Source organism: Physella acuta, unplaced genomic scaffold (assembly GCF_028476545.2).
Source record: "Physella acuta isolate Inbredline_101_S28 unplaced genomic scaffold, ASM2847654v3 ptg000855l, whole genome shotgun sequence".
NCBI lineage: Eukaryota > Metazoa > Mollusca > Gastropoda > Physidae > Physella > Physella acuta.
The window spans coordinates 610,658-630,369 of NW_026732372.1; the positions used below are offsets into that span (position 1 = coordinate 610,658).

The 19,712-nt window shown below is 40.0% G+C and overlaps 1 protein-coding gene across 1 annotated transcript; it reads right to left on the minus strand.

Moving 5' to 3' along the window:
- Nucleotides 1-2,154: 2,154 nt before the first annotated feature.
- LOC131952153 (metal cation symporter ZIP14-like) lies at nt 2,155-12,790 on the minus strand. Its single transcript, XM_059314695.1, has 9 exons — nt 12,412-12,790; nt 8,937-9,116; nt 7,529-7,698; nt 6,759-6,900; nt 6,619-6,640; nt 6,100-6,118; nt 5,376-5,658; nt 4,033-4,223; nt 2,155-2,741 (listed from the first exon to the last, which is right to left on the minus strand). The coding sequence occupies exons 2-9, from the start codon at nt 8,944-8,946 to the stop codon at nt 2,592-2,594; spliced, it is 987 nt and encodes a 328-aa protein (XP_059170678.1). The 5' UTR covers nt 8,947-9,116; nt 12,412-12,790; the 3' UTR covers nt 2,155-2,591.
- Nucleotides 12,791-19,712: the final 6,922 nt, after the last annotated feature.

The following is a 19,712-nucleotide window of genomic DNA, read 5'->3' on the forward strand; positions in this document are numbered from 1 at the left end:
ACTTTTAATCGTTTTTTTAAACAATTTTTTTTAGAAATAAGATTATACTTCGTAATTATAATTGGTTATCATTATATTACAATACATTTTATGAATAATAATCTTATGAAACGAGCAAAGTTATGATTAATATAATCAATTCAATCTTTTCTTCGTGTTAGTAGAATATAATGATAAAACATCACACGAAGAATGAGGATGTCGAGACGTTTTTGTTGTTAATGAAATAACATATATGGATACAGAAGAAATGTTTACATTTTATGAATTAATTTCTTCCTTAACTGAGAGCTCAGAGAATAAATTGTGAACAAAACCAATGTATTGAATAGTGGCGAGACTAGCATGGGGCGTAGCTAGGGGAGGGCAGGTGGGGCGGTTGCCCCTGACGCCGTTTCAAGGGGACGCCAAACTAGTTCTGGGCAGCATTACTGCATTATGGAGGGTCGAAGTTAAGAAAATAGACTGCTATTTGGCTTTACAGACATACCCTGAATTGGGGTGTGGATGGGGGCGCTAACTTGAATAACGAAGTCTGAATAGGAGGGCGCAAAATTAATGGATCACCCCTGACGATGAAATGTGTCGCTACGCCCCTGGAGACTAGTGTGCAGGAGTGGGGTGGACAAGGTAAGCACGCCATAAATATAAACAGTGGTGGCTAAAGGTAATTGTAAATGGTGGAGGTGGGGGGGGTTAGGTATGGTCTATTGGCTATGGCTTATGGAATGCGTAAATATAAAATATAATCACAGTTTAAATAGCTGACAAAGTAAGGGTTAGTTTATTTAAAATCAAGTTTTTAATTACTGACATACAACTTACAATAGACACGCGCATCTACGAGGAGTGTGCATTGTAAATGTTCTTTAGTTTTTTAATGTCTTTTTTAAAAAATGTTGACGAAAGTTAAAATGAACTGACAGGTCATGAAGGGATGATTTAATGAAATAATTTAAAAGAAAAAATAACATTAAACATTTAAACAACAGACATACATAAAAACCTCACTGAAAAACAACAAAATTATGAACATATTTTGTTTTAACGTGGGCCCCGCATGTACGGCCTTCCAGCCCGTCACACATTGTACACATGTTGAACATATCGTACTGATGTCAGTGGCATACCCAGAAGGGTACCTTGGGTTTAATAACCCTTTCCCCTCCCATCCTAACAAAATCATGCCTCCGCCCTAGCAGTAGCCATAGATCTCGTTCCCAGGGGCGGATTCTTGATTACTCCTCCACCCTCCAAATTTTAAAATTATATGCAGCCCTTTCATCGTGACGCCACTGGCTACAGCATTGCATGTGACACGTTTGTTTCACCCTTGACGGCAAACCTCTGTCAGCCTACCACTTACAAACAGACGACACTTATTCTAGTAGACCTAAGGCTCAGGGCATTAAACTTTATCGCAATCTTTTATGGTTATGCAAAACCTAAGTCTTTATTTTTGTATACATAAAACTTACTTATCAATAAAACTAAAAATAGATTATGTAATGTCAGCGTGATTTTAAAATAAAATTAAAACTAGACCATAGTGTATGTCCTAATAAACTATATTTATATGCAACATAATGCCAACATAATGATATAACTTGAGATGCCCCAGACTCTAGCCCCATTTATTGAGATAGTATCACTGATAACGAAATTCCTGAACTTAAAAAATGTTTGTAAAAATATCAATGAATAAATTTGTGTGTGCTGATAATCAGCTTCTGACGAATTCCTGATGTATAAGCATAAAAATTATTACATATTTTTCTACATGTTATTTAAAACGATACTTTTATTTGAAACATATTTTTTTTTAAATTGGTAGAGCTCACTGAATCATACCATACGACATATATGAACACTTCACACAAGAAATGAATTTACAAAATGCATCACATTAAATTTCAAATGGAGAAGCGATTTCGATTCCATATGGTCACTCTTTTGATCTTCTGCCCCTTTTAAGGACGTAGAACAGTGGTTCTTAACCTTTTTGGAAGTACCGAACCCCACCAGTTTCATATGCGGTTTCATCGCACCCTTCTTATCAGTTCTATTTAGAGTTTCTTCCAGGCCACCACCCTCGGAAAACTTAGTCCGCCCACACCCCCCACCCGAAAATATCAAATGCCCCCCCCCCGGAGAAAAAAAGCATGGAAGAAACACTAGCTCTATCGTCAGCTCTAACAAATCTAATCATGAATCATATGAATCGGATGTGTGTTTTGACCAGAGGCGGGGGGGGGGGGGGGTACATATGTCCCCGATCGCAGACCCTTAGGGGCGCCAACATGAGTTGAAAAAAAAAAATTAAAAGCTCATTTTAGCTGCAGTTTTGCATTATAGATATAAAAAATATATGGGGGGGGGCAAATTGAAAGTTTGTCCCCGGGCGCCGGGAAGGGTCGCTACGCCTCTGGTCTTGACATCCGCCGAACCCCTGAGACAGGACGCTCCGAACCCCTGGGGTTCGAACGAACCCAGGTTAAAAACCACTGATATAGAACAAACTAAGCAAAGGCAACTCTAAAACACCGGAAGTTACTGTCCTTTGTTTACAAACACCTCCCAGCTCCACCGGGCTAGACGACGATGTACCCGCTGATGTTGGAGATGAGGACGATGATTCCAGCACCGATAACCAGACCGGCCGTGTGGAGGAAAGCCACGACCTTGGCCTCGCCGTTCCCCTGGTAGAGCAGGAGGTCAAGGTGGTTGCTCATGTCAGGCAGCTGGAAAAGGTCAAGGTCGAAGTTTTGTGTAAAAGGTGGTGGGGCACAGAGGGTGAGTAATCAAAGAGATATAACAACAGTTTCTTTCGGACAATTTGTGGGTGTGGTTGGGGGGGGGGGGGGAGGCACTTGCAATGTTGAATGGGTGGGGGGAACTTGAAATATCGGATGGGGGGGGGGGTGGCACTTGAAATTTGGAATGGGGGGGGGGGCACTTAAAAGATCGGATAGGGGAGGGGGAAGAAATGGGTGAAATTTGGAATGGATGACAGAGGGGGAGGGCACTTGAAATTTTGGATGGGTGGGTGGCTGGGTGGGTGGGTGGGTGGGTGGGTGGGTGGGAGACGGGTTGAGACTGGTTTAAGTATATTTTTTCAAAATAAATTTTACTTTTTCCCTATTTCGCCCGATGAGGGAAGGGGAGTGCTCCTTGGGGGGGGGGGGGGGGCATTGTTCCCTCCCGAAAGAAACTCCACATAATAGAGATCATAACTGTAGCGTATTGGAGATGGATCGGCCTTATGTTGTGACAAAAAACAACACCTTTGTAAAAAAGACAGAATTTTATGGGCTCCACATAGCAAAAGAAGGAAAGGGCTAACAAGGACTACATAGCGACGAATAGAAGAGACAGAATTGAAACCATTATATCAAAACTAAGAGGGGGGGGGGGCTAGAAAGTTGGCCAGAGCTTTGTTGCATCACTAGATGACATATCGAGTAGAAGGAAATAATGTAAACATCTTCATTCTAGAGTCAAATTATATTGGTGACCGTATTGAAGTTAAGTTTAAAATCAGGAGTGTGTCAGGATTAAAGTAAGAGCTAGAGCTACTATTTGAGTTGGGGGATCGTAGAAAAATTGTTTCAACAGGCCCTAATGGTATTTAAATAAGTATTGACGAGTTAAACTTTTGCTTCGACACTAGGTGCTCATGCAGACACACACAGACACACACAAGGGCCGACACACAAACACCCAGACTGACAGACACACAGAGACACACAGACGACAGACACAAACACACACACACAGACAGAATAGAGACCCACACACAGACCCATAGTCCCATACACAGACACCCAGAAAAACAGACAAACAGAGACACACAGACAGACAGATACACACACAGACACACAAAAACCCACACACAGACACCCAGACAGACACACACACGCAGAGACATACACAGACGCATACACAGACACACATACAGACACACACACGCACAAACACACATACATACATACACACAGACACACACAGACACAGACACAAGAAAGAGCTTACCATATCAACCAGAGGGACATACAAGAACAGGCCGCCGGCCACGGCAAATATCCACTGACTGGCTGTGGCAGATGTTGCACCCACCAATACCCCGATCACAAGGCCGACGTAACAGAAGAGGGCGGACAGGCAGTTGACAAAGAGTGACCGCTTGATGGACAAGCCAGAGTGCAGCAGGATTGCTATATCCGCTGTGGAATTGTGGGAGAGAAAGATATTTTGGTTATAGTCAGAAGTAAGGTTAGTCAGGTTTGTTGTTATGGATAAGGTTAGGTTTTGAGATGGTGTAAGGTAAGGTTTAGTAGTACATGTAATGTTCTATATCACTAATTGTCTTATTTTTCTTCCAACTAAGGCCAGGTACCCGTTAGGGCTGAGTGGACTACGAAATCGAAGCCGAAATCAATATCACAATTATGGGCGCTACCCTCAACCTGGCCCAGCGGTAGAGAGCTAGACTAATTATCCGAAAGTCTCGAGTTCGAATCCGGATTCAAGTCAGTAAACGTCCCTGAGTCCACCTAACTCTGATGAACACTTAACTCATGTTATGGAAAAAATAAAGGCGGCTGAGCATAGTGCTGACTACACTATCCCTTCATATGCCGAGGTCTCAGAAATAGATGAGCTCTACATGTCCTGTCTTGGGTACAAACGGGAAATGATGATGATCCACGCCGCTCCTTTTAGGGCAGCGATAATAGCCTAAGATTCTTACTCGTTCTGCAACTGTTACCAGTACCTAGAACACTTGGCTCATGTAGTGCCATTATCTAGAACAAAACACTTCCCTCACCCAGTTCGTGCGGCACCTCCTCACAACAAAACACTTACCTCACCCAGTTCATGTGGCACCTCCTCACAACAAAACACTTCCCTCACCTAGTCCCAACTGTCACCTCACAACAAAACACTTCCCTCACCTAGTCCCAACTGTCACCTCACAACAAAACACTTCCCTCACCCAATTCATGCGGCACCTCCTCACAACAAAACACTTCCCTCACCCAATTCATGCGGCACCTCCTCACAACAAAACACTTCCCTCACCTAGTACCAACTTTTACCCCGAACAAAACACTTCCCTCACCCAATTCATGTGGCACCTCCTCACAACAAAACACTTCCCTCACCTAGTCCCAACTGTCACCTCACAACAAAACACTTCCCTCACCCAGTTCGTGCGGCACCTCCTCACAACAAAACACTTCCCTCACCCAGTTCATGTGGCACCTCCTCACAACAAAACACTTCCCTCACCTAGTACCAACTTTTACCCCGAACAAAACACTTCCCTCACCCAGTTCGTGCGGCACCTCCTCACAACAAAACACTTCCCTCACCCAGTTCGTGCGGCACCTCCTCACAACAAATGGCCAGCGCGATGCTCATCCCCAGGGTGATGTCCTCTGTGAACGCCGCCCCAATGGACAGCCCGTCCACCGCCTTGTGCAGGGCGTCCCCCGCCATGATCATCCACGCCAGCGAGCTCTTGTCGTCCCCCCCATGGGAGTGGCCGTGGGCGGCCTGCTCAGCTTCCTCCTCCATGCTCTTGACGCTTTTCAGCGGCGTCTTCATATCCCCATCTGGTGGGTCTACTGTGATGGATTTAATTCTAAGGAGTTCCTAAATAATAAAAAAAAAACACTTGGCTTTTATTTCGGCAACGTAGAATATATCTGTAATTTCTATGGACGAAAGTCATATATTTACATATTCACTCCGATCAAAATGTTAGGAAACAATTAATTGAATTTATTAAAAACACTGCGACCCTTAACGACGGAAAAAGTCGATTGGAATCTTGAGCTGTTTTAAGTCGGTAGGCTCAGGTAAAAAAAAAAAAGAAAAAACTTTTTTAATACTCGTTAGAAAAAAAATTGTTTCTCTATAGCTGTTTTAAGGTACAACTGAATTATGTGTTTCCATAAAAAAGAATAGGTGGGAAAATATTGGTAACTATGACAACGGCGGCCATCTTGAAAAATTAACCCCTTCGTAGGTTTTCCACCTTTCATAAAATGTTACATTTTAAGCCCAATAAACAATGAATTCATAATCTTCTACCATATTTTCGGGTACTCGGCTAAAAATTTTAAGTGCATATCTTCAAACTAATTTATTATGAGTTTTCAAATTGTGGGTCCGTTAAAACTACTAGTTTTAATACCCTAAAATTCCCAAAATTTATTGTTTTCAACGGACCCAAATTTTGAAAATTCATACTAAATTAAAAGACTTACTACCAAGAACGCCGTTAAGTATACGCATATCTACAGAACTCATCCAGTCATACAAGGAATGGTAGCGTTCTAGCAACCTATATATGACCAGAGTTTCTTCCAGGCATCTCTCCGAAAATTTTTTACCGCCCCCCCGAACGAAATGAAATTTATATAATTTATATAGAAAATATATACTTTTAACAGTGTCCGCCACCCCCGAAGAAAGTTTACCGCCCCCCCCGAAGATTTCAAGTGCCCCCCCGGAGAAAAAAGTCTGGAAGAAACACTGTATATGACTTACTCTCAAACTAAAGCCAAGCTTACGCCGCCACTAACACGCATAGCTACAAAACTCATTTACTCATACAAGGAATGATGGAAGTCTATAAGCATATACATGACTTACTCTCAAACAAAACCAAATGATGCCAAGCTTATCTACAGAACTAGTGTACTCATTCTAGAAATAGTATCGGCCTGTCAAGCCTCTACGTGACTCACTCGTTTGTGTTTGGTTTGTTTGTGTCCTCAAAGTTTTGAGTACTCGCTCCAGACTGAAGAAGGCGTAAATACTCAACACAGCGGCCGTCGACTTCCACACGTAGTCGTCGCCGATCTCCTCTATAGCCATTAGATCAAAGGCCTGCAAAGACATAGATACATGTGCTCCTATATCTTGTATATATATATATATATATATATATATATATATATATATATATATATATATATATATATATATATACATGTATTTTTATACACGGAAAATGTATATATAAGTAGCAAGACAAAGACAAAGACACACATACACACAGACACACGGACAGAATCCACGAACACACAAGATCAAGGGTACACAAGCACCCAGACACGTAAACACACAGACACAGTCACATATACACACAGGACGCGCGCACACACACATATTATATATATATATATATATATATATATATATATATATATATATATATATATATATAATATATATATATAGGCCTATATATATATGAATGATATAAGCCTATGCTGCATAAATATTTATTACTACATATCAACCTTTTATTTAAACATTATATATATATATATATATATATAATATATATATATATATATATATATATATATATATATATACATCTCTCTCTCTCTCTATATATATATATATATATACCATATATATATATATATATATATATTTATATACACATTGTATAGTGTATATAGGAATGTGCCCAAGATCAAGCATTACAGGTGCAACTGGGACAAACCTCAGGTATCAGCACAATTAGACCTGTCGAGACTAGAGACCCTGCACCCATGGCAACCAGAAACTGCAGCAGACGTTTGAAGAACCGTTTCTGCATGATCGGTCCCAGGCAGGCGCCGATGTTTGAGATTAGGATGATGACCGTCACAAAACCGATGCTGTAGCCCCAGGCTGTTAGTGGGTGGGGGGGGGGGAAAGGGAAGAGTAGGTAGACATTGAATGGATGAAATAAATCAGATCAGACACATTCCAAAAACAATCTGAATTAAGATTAAGATCACTTTTATATGAATTACATTTTAAATTCAAAATGGGTACAATCACTCTGTTTACCGTGCGATTTTTCAAAATATGATATTGTAAAACATAAATGGTACGTCATTGTCTTATAATACCAGATTTAATTAAAATTTTATTTCTTTAATCTTTACTGAACCTTGCTATAAACAGCAAGAAGAAGCATTGTCTCTGTGTTAAAGCAAATGAGCAATACTGTATGAATTATGTCCCATTGTGTAATATTGGATGGAATTATATCCCTTTGTTGCATTTACATGATTTATGTCCCTTTGAGAACTAGTATGTATCTTGATGCAATAAAAGCTTTATCTGATACTAATAATAAATCGTGTAAGATCTCTAGCCAGATCTTAACCTATGAGGTAAAGCTCCTTTATACTGAGAACTACTTATATGCTGGTGATGTACACCTCATCGCCTCTATAAGTAAACCTGTACTGTCAAGCCATTGAGGTCCACAGAACACACCAATAGGACGTTGACTTTGGAACTAGGTCAAGGACTGAAGGTCAGGTCAAGAGTAAAAGTGACTGGGTTGGATAGGATTCTTACAGTACTGTTTCTTCAGTACTTCTTCTTTTAACGTGTTGTGTTTTAATGTGTGTGAGTGTGTGTGGTGTGTGTTTAAGTTGTAGCATTGTCATTTATGCCATGTTGTCTAAACATCAACCGTTTTCAAGGACAAATTCCAATACTAAAGCACTGACAATATCTGAAACACTTTGTCCAACCATTGACAATAATATCAGCGTTTCTTCCAGACTTTTTTCTCCTTTCTTCGGTGGGGGGGGGGGGGGGGGGGGGGGCGGGGGAAGACTACATTTTTGGGGAGGGGGCGACTCTGGTAAAAGTAAATGTTTTCTATATAATTTTCCATTTTCGTTCGGGGGTGGGGGTGGGGGTGGGGGTAGACTTTATTTGAGAGGAAGCCTGGAAGAAACTCTGAATAATATAGCAGACCTTTTTCATTATATTGACTGGTATCTATGGTAACGGGGGTCAGTATTTTTAGAATCTGACCCCTACAGTAACCAACATGCTGACCACAAGAAAAGTCTGTCACGTGGTGACGTGTGGATGGAAATGACCTTTGACCCCGTGTGTTTAACCTTGCGCCATGGTGGGTTTTTTGCTTCAGTCTGCCATGGTACATGACGTCACTGGCGCCCTCCGAGCAGTTCGCTGACGTCAGAGTGTTCAGCGCCACCGGAAGTGCCTCGATGAATCCATCTGCCCTGAGGTTGCCCGTCGACTGCGAGATGATCGAAGATCTCAGCGATGCCCGGGCACTGGAAGAATGAGATGTGTTATAGCAAGTATAGCAATAAAGTATAGCAAGTATAGCAATAAAGTATAGCAACATTTTGAAACAAGGTCGTGTGGATCACACTTTTAGGGCTGGCGGTCTATACGGCGGATAGTACATCAGTTTTGTGACATGGGATCTAAGCAGAGGCCGTAGCGACCCTTCCCGGCGCCCGGGGACAAACTTTCAATTTTGCCCCCCCCCCCCCCCCCCCTTATATTTTTAAAATATTTATAATGCAAAAACTGCAGCTAAAATGATCTTTTATTTTTTTTTTCCAACTCATTTTGGCGCCCCCTAGGGTTGGCGCCCAGGGGACCATATGTACCCTACCCCCCCCCCCCCTTGCTACGCCTCTGGATTGAAGGGGTTGTATGATCCGAGACCTGTCATTTTCTATTTCACCATTCGAATCGGTTAGCCATCAATACTGTGATGAACACAGCCTAGCGACTTGTCCAGGAACCGAAACTCACGGCTTTAAGATTAGATTCGTGTGTTCTAACAGCCAGTGTTTCTTTGTGGCATCCGCCCGTAGCACGTCTACTGCCCCCTTCCCGAAGGAAAAAGAATTCATATAGAAAATATATACTTTTATTAGTGTTTCCCCCCTTCCCAGGAAAATTAAGTCCATCATCTTCCCCCCCCCCCCCCCCCCCGAAAGTTTTAAGTTCACCCCCGGAGAAAAATGTCTGAAAGAAACACTGATCGCGGCTTGAGGGACATAATATAAATAACGTATTTTTCTTTATTTTCCCACCCTACTTTCGAAGCTGCAGCTAGAATTTCTTTCAGGCATCTGTTGGGGAAGGAGAAGGGGGGTGTTAACCGCCCAAAAAATGTCTACTGCCCCCTCCCCCCCCCCCCCCCCCCCCCTCCACTAGGAGAAAAAAAGTCTAAAATAAACACTGACAACAGCGTACCTAATCATAATTTTAATTTAGTGAGTTTTTTTTTAGCGTCACACCAGTACACAATATTTTTGTCTAGTGGAAAAAAGTAAACAACCAAGGGGCACTTGATACTTTCGGAGGGGGCGGTCAACATTTTTTCGGGGGGGGGGGGGGGGGCGGACACTAGTAAAAGTGTATGATTACTATATAAAATATACCTCGTTCGGTGGGGGGGGGGGGTAGACTTTCTTCGGGGGGGGGGGGCTTTCCACCCCCCCCCCGAAGAGATGCCTGGAAGAAACTCTGTAAACAACCCTTATGATTCTTACATTCCACAGAGGAAGGCATCATATCAGCACTATACCCAGCCGTCTTTACTTTCTCTAATGTGAGTCAGGTACCTATCAGTGCTGGGTCGACTCAGGGACGTCAATCCCGGATCCGAACTAGAGACTATCGGGTTATCAGTCGAACACTCTACCACACCGTTCCATTTCGTCTACTGTCTGCGGTAAGTGCCGTTCGTATGGGGGTAAAACATTACAATTCTGGTCCTGGCGTGTTCAAACTATTGTAAAGACGACGATGTTCGGAGACGGCCTAATGTGTCCGCAAATCTGACTTTTAGAGTTAAAATACTTTTGTATTAATTTTATTTGGTATCCTTTGTATTTATTAAAAAAAACATTGTACTAAGAACTGTTCGATCTCGGCCTACTTTTGTACTAAGCTGTTTTTAAACGTTAATATATTTTTAAAGACTAGAGACTAGACTGTTATTTCACATTAAAATAAAAAAAAATATAAAAAATACAAATTTTGATATGTAAATAAAATTCAACTCAAATTTCTTATTTTCCACTTGACTTTATGGCGCTGATCAACTTTCCGGCACTTGAGAAACGTAATAAATTTTTTTTTACTGCTGAGGACGAACGCTTGTAAACACACAAGACAAAGGGCGCCTGTCAACATGTTTGTCTATCTTTGTAGCTAACCGATAAACAGCGATCTTAAGGGGTCATGACCCCGGAATTACAATCTTTAATTAACCGATAAACAGCGATCTTAAGAGGTCATGACCCCGGAATTACAATCTTTAATTAACCGATAAACAGCGATCTTAAGAGGTTATGACCCCGGAATTAAAATCTTTAATTAACCGATAAGCAGCGATCTTAAGAGGTCATGACCCCGGAATTACAATCTTTAATTAACCGATAAACAGCGATCTTAAGAGGTCATGACCCCAGAATTACAATCTATAATTAACACTAATGGCTTTAGCTTTTTAATTAGGAGGACGAACCGTTATGATGTATAGAACTTCAACATAGCTTCATTGTAGTAGTGGTTCGTTCTTATGTTTATACTAATTTTTATACTACTTTTTACGGCTAAGAAATTGAGCAAAAATGAAAAAACAAATGCCGTAATAGCCTGTGTTCCGTTACTAAGATATAATGAACGAAATAATAATAGTCAAAAGATATGTAGTCACAAAAATAATTTTAAAAAAGTCGCATGAAAAAACTTTCTAGGAAAAAGTTACATGTATTAAATTAAAGTCTATACAAGAGATAACAGGAGACAAAACTTTAAGAAGAAAACTTTATGGGAAGTAATTTACAGGAAAATTGTCACAGTAAAAAATCACCAGGAAGAAAAAGTTAGGTGAAGTAATTTACAGAAAAATAGTCACACAAAAAAAATGTCACATGGAAAAAGTAACTTTAGGAAATACTTTACAGGAAATACAATACAGGTAATAAGTCAAAGGAAAATTGCGACAAGAAAATTTATCGTTCAAGAAAATGGTACAGGAAAAATTATCACAGTAAACATTCATCAGGGAAAAAGGGTAAGGGGAAGTAATTATCAGGAAAAAAGGTAGGGGGGGGGGGTAATTTACAGAAATATAGTCACAGAAAAACAAAATGTTCACTGAAAAAGTAAATTTATCTTCGTGATGTTTTGTTCCCATTTACCCTTTTATGCACCTAATTTAGCATTCAGTTACGACATCATGCCATAACTTTTCTTAACCAAACCCTCCACGATTGGATCTCACCTTCTTCTTCGTTCTTAATTTTAGTGTTGGAAGAGATCCCCTCAAACAGAATTAAGTTATGCACCATTGAGGCCATTGACTCCGATTTCAGCCTGCTTTTATATTTTGGATTTGTTTCCATAGCTTTTGCTCCAACCAAGAAACAAACTACAAAGCAGCAGTTGTTTAATTTTGGAGTTGTCTCTCCTAGAAGAGTGGCTGTCCCCAGCTAACGAGCCTCATCTGCCCGAGGGTTCGAACTCGAGACTTTTCGGTTTAGCAACCACGAGCTTTACCGACTCGACCACGCCGACCCCCAGATCTCCCCCACTCACCTCAGATTTCCACGAACAGTTCCTGTCCTCCCTCTTGCAGTCTCCCACCAGGTTGTCCAAGAACTCCACCGAAATGGGACGTGGCGCCTGCCAACAAACTGAAAAACTCGCCGGACGTTAGACCGCGAGATTGAAATCTGTCCTATTCACCGAGTACCTCCTCATCAGTTCGTCTGCGGCCTCGCTGACCGTTATCCCTGCTGGATCGTCTGCTTGTATTCCAATGAAGATTGGAAGTATGAATAAAAAAACTCGTAGGAAATTTGCTACATTTCCCATTTTTAAAAAACTTAAGTTAAGTTGTATAATAAAAAGCGTCTTCTTGTTTTAAACAAATGAAAAGCTAACAATATTTGTACATCTCCCATCCAATACTACACGGAAAACTACAGTGTCTCTAAGGGGTTCGCGGACGATTCTTTTATATCTCCAACATGGAACATCACGTCCATAAAAATATAAAACCATCATCAACTCAACAGGCGCTTATTGTTGCTGTTTTGGGGTGTCTCTGTCTAAATGTGTAGACACGATATAAGTTTATGGGTACTTGTGGGGGCGAAAATAGCTTAGGTGTTGTAAATCTTGACTTGGTTGGTGAACTGTGACACGCCATCCCTACCCCATCGCGTACCGCTAAAAAAACACCCGAACTTTAACGCTTTACATATCTCTTAAAGTATAGTGTCGGAGTTTTATTTAGTACGTGGAGTTAAATGTAAAATTGGTACGTGAAATTAAATGTAAAATTAGTACGTGAAATTAAATGTAAAATTATTACGTGAAATTAAATGTAAACTAAAGACTTTTTGTGATAGATGTTCGGAAATTGTAATCTCAATTTAATTTCGCCAACGAAAAAAAAAAATCATAATCACATAATTGGAATTTAAGCACCGTTGGGGTTTTGACGCCTTTTAACAAGCAATAAAAAAAGAACTACCTTAGATTTGATTCAGGAAAGTTTCATGTTTCCGGTATCCAAAGAAAACGCGTCACTGATTCCGATAGCTATATACGGAATGCAGACAATGAATTTCGAGGAAATATGCAGAATAATGTTTGAAGTTCAAAGCTAATTTAATATTAATCAGTCTTGTGATCCAAAATACTGGCTATGTGCAGGTTTGTAAAGATCCAAGAACAATACAACAAAAATATGTGCCGTATGACCCTTTTACTGACATAACATTTATTTGCTAATACTTCGTTATCTACTCTTTTGTAATTATATTATCATCGTTTCCCTTTCGTGCTTAAGACACATGAGTTAAATGAAGTAGAGTTAATCTGTTTCAATGACCTCGGCATGTGAAGAAATAGGGTGGTCAGAGCTTCGCCCAGCCGACATTGTTTCTCTAACGTGAGCCAGGTACCCATCACAGCTGAGTGGACTCAGAGACGTCCTGCAGGCTCGAGTCCAAACCAAGTTCTGAATTCTGTACCAGAGTTTCTTCCAGGCCTACCAATCCCCCCCGAACGAAATGGAAATTATATAAAAAATATATCCTTTTAACAGTGTTTCCTCCCCCCTCCCCCATCCCCGGAAATTTTAGTCCGCCGCGCCGAAAAAAGTCTGGAACAAAAACAGTTCTAGACCTGCTGAATAATTGTATATAGTGGTATTTAAATTAATCTTCAAAGTATGTCTAAGATCAAGCCTATCGGAAGAATGCATAACTGAATCCTCCCCCCCTCTTTTACTAGGTAACTCTTCTAGGCAATTCTTTGGTTGTTCCCCTTAGCGAGTTGCGGACAGACGAACTTAACGAAATTCTTCTTCTTTCTTTGTTCTTAATTTTAGTTTTGGAAGAGACCCCCTCCAACACAATTAATTATACGTGTCAAATGGTTATGCGCTATAGGCCGTTGACTCCGATTTCAGCCTGTTTTTCTTTTTGGATTTGCTTCTATAGCTTTTGTCCAACCAAGAACAAATTACAAGGCAGCAGTTGTTTGATTTTGGAGTTGTCTCTCCTAGAGAAAGTTGCTGCTAACGAGCCTCATCTACGAAATTAATGTATAGGATTTATATCTAGTTGGTCTGAAATTGAGAAACTCTTACATTGACATCGGAGATGCACTTATCTTGGGATACATGAAGTAAAATGCTGCATTGCAAGTAGGACACAATAGGCGGATTGACCACAAACGACAAACATTGTATTTTGTAACCTATGTAAATGCTTATAGACAAGCTGTAACGTTATATCTAATACCGCTTAAAAAATTTCAAATTGATTAATTAACCCATATAATTGACTACTAAAATAACCCACGATCAGCAAGCAACTTTGGATCTATATTTAGTGAAAAACCTTATCACTAAGATTCACTCCCCTCCCCCCCCATTCCAGCCCAGAGTAATGGGACTTGAAGCTGATTTTACGGCCACTTGATGTAACCGTCAGAAACTGTAACACATTCAAAAGTTCATTTGTTGCGGAGCGGCTACCAAATTTATCCCCGTACCTGCGTAGCTGGTGATACGACACCATTTGACCGTCACGTGCGTAGTGCCATGAAGGTTTTTAAAAGTTTGTCTTTACAGAGCCGGTTCTTGAAGTTTGCCCCAAACATCTATTTCAACCCTCCCCCCGCTCTTACGAAGACTTCCGTCACACAACCTCCCTCCAACATCCTTCACAAAGACCCCCAAGCATGTCTCATAAAGACCCCCTCCATAACATATCTTACAACCCCTCCCCCCCAAAGCCAAGCATCTCTTAAAAAGACCCCTCAAGAATCTCTCATGAAGACACCTAAATTTCCGCCTCACAAGCCCCCCCCCCCCCCCAAAAAAAATCCCCCACAGACCGCCTAAACATCTCTCACACCCCAAGCATCCTTCACAGCCCCCTCCCCTTCATATCTCACGAAGACCCCTTGGCATCTTTCACAAAGACCCCTAGAAGTCTATCACACAAGACTTCCAAATCCGTGACAACTGTCACACGACCCCCACTCCCTACCCCTCAACACAGCTTTCTAATGTTAATTTTTTTTCAAAAGCAATTTATGAGTTTGGTCTTATATTAAAATAGAAAATGTTTGTTTAAACTCTTAGTGACGTCAACGCTTTTCATACAACTTATATACTTACACTAACATAAATTATGCTAATAGGTTATCTATTTTCGCTCCAAACGAGGCTCTTGACACTGCTTTCAGACACAAGTCACGAGGTCGCAGGTTATTTTTAACTCTCCATTTTACAACACCCCTACTATACCTTCTATTTATATTTAATGGGGCTGTACATTGACCCAAGCCATTATAAAAAAGCTATATTTAGACATAATTTAACCTCGTTCTGAAAAAAAAATGGCAGATACTGAGTTTGGAGGATTTGTTATAAATTAAGGATATTATTTTGCTCATATATTCCTAGATGGAAAATTTCAGCTATTAAAGTTCAATAATAAAATAAAATAGAGTTGACTTTCATGATTTCCATTACTTTTGCGAAGTCAGACACGTAGGTCCCAGGGACTTAATGAAATTTTTATCTTTCTTATCTAAAAGTCAATTGAAAAGGTGATGTAGAGTTCTCTTGCTCTTTAAAAAAATATTTGGTATATTAAGTATAGTAGGGTATGTTATGCGTCAAATCGCATTTAATTTCCTTAACTTAAAGTTAGTGCTTTTAACGGGAGCACAATTTTGAAAAAAAGCTAAAAACAAAGATTTTTCTATCTATCTATCTATATATATATATAAATGAAAGTTTGTGTGTGTGTGTGTTTGTCTTTTATACATATGAAAAGCAATGTATGTCTGTTTGTTTGTTTGTCTTTTATGTATTACTATACCTTTCATCCATGAAACTTTAGTAAGATGTTAAAAATACTCCTAGAGAGGTTTCTGCGAAAAAACAAACAAGGGCAGAGCCCCTAGGGTGCCAGGCGATTCTTCTTTGGGGAGTTGATGAGAATACTCCAGGGGAGGTTTCTGCAAAAATATATTTTTTTAAAAAGTTCGCCCGGAAGGGTCCGATTTTTCTCAATATACGGTATATATAAAAAAAAGTCGGATGCGGTTTGATACCGTTCATCCAAGTGCCATGACATTTTGGGAGTGAGCTGAAAATACACCCGAGTAGGTTTAGGCGAAACAAAAATTTCTTGTGGACGGTGCCCGGTAGGGTGTGATGTTTGTCAATACATGGTTTGGTGCCCTGAGTTTCAGAGCGGCTATCTTAGCCCTTGGTATCCGTTAAATGCAAAGCGAGTACGGGTTACTACTATATTCAGCGGTAAAACTGCATCAGGCGCCTGTGTTTGTTTTAAGGAGTGCACGGACTATGGATACAATGGGTTGCTATAGTCGCTCACTTAATCAAATCATACGCGTCCCGTAAGTCTCGGGTTCGAATCTCGGAAGTCCCTTAGTCCACCTAGCATGATGTAAAGGCACATGTAAAGTAAAAGTAAAATTCCCTTTTCAAACCTGGCGGTCTATGGGGCAAGTGAAGTAGAGTTCAATTGTTTCTGTGACCTCGGCACTATGCCCAGTCCTAACGTGAGTTAGGTACCCATCAGAGCTGGGTGGACTCAGGGACGGTCTACTGACTTGAACCCGGATTCGAACTCGAGACTTACGGGTTAGTAGTCCAGCTCTCTACCGCCAGGCCACCCGGTCCCATACCTGGCACATGTAAGGGAAAACAAAGGAGGCTGGGCATAATGTTGAACATATTATCCTTCATATGTCAAGGTCATTTAACACCTAACCCATTTGTGTTCGGCACGAACGGGAAAAGAGGATGAAATTAATAAAAACTTTTACCAGTAAAATACGTATATAGTTCTTATACTAAACTCCTAAAAAATAATCTTTATTTACAAATATAAACTGCAATTATTTAATTCTGTTAAATGTGGTAAATATAAAAACAGTTAAGGCTGGAACAAGCAATGTGACGAGCCAGCTACCTAAAGACAATATGGCAATGACTCTTGGAGTACCAATAACAATCAGGCCAAGTTCACACTTCAGAATTAACCGAACGCCGCTCCTTAATGGCAGCGACATTTCAAAACCAAAATAGATTTTTTACTGCTGGTTGTCATTTTGTTTACCCGGTGTCACCCCAACTTGGTGGCCTAATTTTTTTGTACTACAACATGAGTGATGGGACGGTGTGGCCTCGCGGTAGAGAGCTAGACTGCAAACCCGAGAGTCAATAAGGGTTCAAAACTGTGGAACGTCCATGAGTCCACCCAGGTCTGACGGGTACCTAACTCACGTTAAGGAAACAAAGGCGACTGGGCATAATGCTGACAATTTAATATGCCGCGGTCTCTGAAGCAGTTGAACTCTACTTCATCTGCCCCATGTATCTTGGGCACGAACGGAAATGATGACAAAGTGAGTAAATTAGGATAACATGCTGTCGCTTGCTTAAGCCATTAGACGCTGATGATGTAGGTGGTAAGAAGTAAACTAAACTCGAGAAATAGTGCACCTAAACGGTTACTTGATGAGTTTTTATACTAAAATATTTAATAATGAACAAGCATTAGTGATTCTCTACACAGTTAACCCTGACTCCGAAAATAGTCCTAAGCCTTATCTTAACTCATTTTAAGACTTAAGTATACAATATGAAATTACCGACGATATATGTCGCCAAATCAAATCGTTAACAGCTAACCCATTTTATTAGGGCTTAAAATATTCTAAAGAAGAAAAATGTAGTGGAGTGAATAAGAGGCAATAAAATGTAAGAATAAAGTCTAGAGCTCTAAGCCTGCCACTTTAGCGCTGAGGTGTTTCTTATCTTAGTCTAAAACACAATACGTCGATGTGAATAAAAGTACATCTAACTCCATGTTGAAATTTATAGCAGCTCTTTATGGAAGGTTATAAATAAAATTAGGGTAATAGGTACTTAGGATCAGATATACCTAATGGGTACCTGAGGCAACCCAGCTCTAATGGGTACCCGAGTACACCGAGACCCGATGGGTACCCGAATCCTCTCAGCTCTAATGGGTACCCAAGTCAATCCAACAATACTGAGTACCCGAATCCACCCAGGGTAATAGTTTCTCGATTCCCTAATGGGTAACTAAGTACACCCAGCAGTAATGGGTACCTAGGTTCACTCAGTCGTAATGGGTACCCAAGTCCACCCAGCTTTAATGGGTACCCAAGTCCACAGAGCTTTAATGGGTACCCAAGTAAACCCAGCTTTAATGGGTATCCAAGTCCACCCAGCTTTAATGGGTACCCAAGTCCACCCAGCTTTAATAGGTACCCAAGTCCACCCAGCTTTAATGGGTACCCCCCGTTCAACTCTAATGGGTACCCGTCCGTCCAACCCTAATGGGTACCCGAATCCACCTAGCACTTTTGGGTACCTGGGTTCACTCAGCACTAATGGGTACCTGGGTATAATACGTAACATTATGACATTTGTTCATGAATGCACAAACCTTACGATCCGATTACAAGAAACAATTAAACTCTCCTTTATGTGCCTGCCGTAAACGGGAAAGGGTACTTTACTTTTTAAAACAATTTTGTAGACAAAGTATGGCGGTGGGACATAAACAGATAATTGTTTCAAATATTTGATGGTTATAAAAATTATTTGTGAAAATTTGTTTTGTTTTTATAATCGGATAAAATAGCTGTAAGGTAATTGTGGTTGAGTGCGGTGTTTAAAAGTTTACGGTCAAAGGGGCATAACAATGTAAATTTGTTTATTCCTTATCATTTTTCAAATGGATTAAACTATCGTTTATAAAAAAAAAGGTTTATTACATTTATACATTTTTTAATTAAAACAAAAAAGTAAACTGTTGTTTTAATAATGATTAAATATAATATATAAATTACTTATTTTTTTTTAATTTAGGAAATAATCAGTATGGAGTTAAAAAACAAAACCAAAACAATTTCATGGTTAACTCCCTTTGACAATTTAAAATATTTTTGCCAAGAATTAAATAAACAAGCCAGAAATTCAAATAAAAAAGTGTGAAGATTTGAACGATTTGAGTTTTGTTTTTTTAACAAACAAGATTTAACATTCCGTCAGAAGAAAACAAGGGTGCAGCGGAAGTTATACAAATTAATACGACCGAGTATTACAAATATATAAATATAGCAAAATATCACTATATTTTAATAAACATATAAAGTACGTTTGAATTTAACGGCTAACCCCTTAACCTAATAAACAGTCACACCAAAGCTGACTAATTAGATATTGATTACAAGTCCTAGTTTTTCCTTAAATAAAATTTTAAACTCAGGTTTTAGCGTGTAGCAAGTACTTGTAAACTAAACAA

What these genes read in the sequence shown, in the direction of transcription:
- LOC131952153 (XM_059314695.1), bottom strand. An exon ending in GGAGGTGCCGCACGAACTGG is followed by an intron (nt 4,224 to 5,375) that starts GTGAGGGAAGTG and finishes ACAATTCCACAG; the next exon opens with CGGATATAGCAATCCTGCTG. An exon ending in ATGTCCCTCTGGTTGATATG is followed by an intron (nt 2,742 to 4,032) that starts GTAAGCTCTTTC and finishes GACCTTTTCCAG; the next exon opens with CTGCCTGACATGAGCAACCA.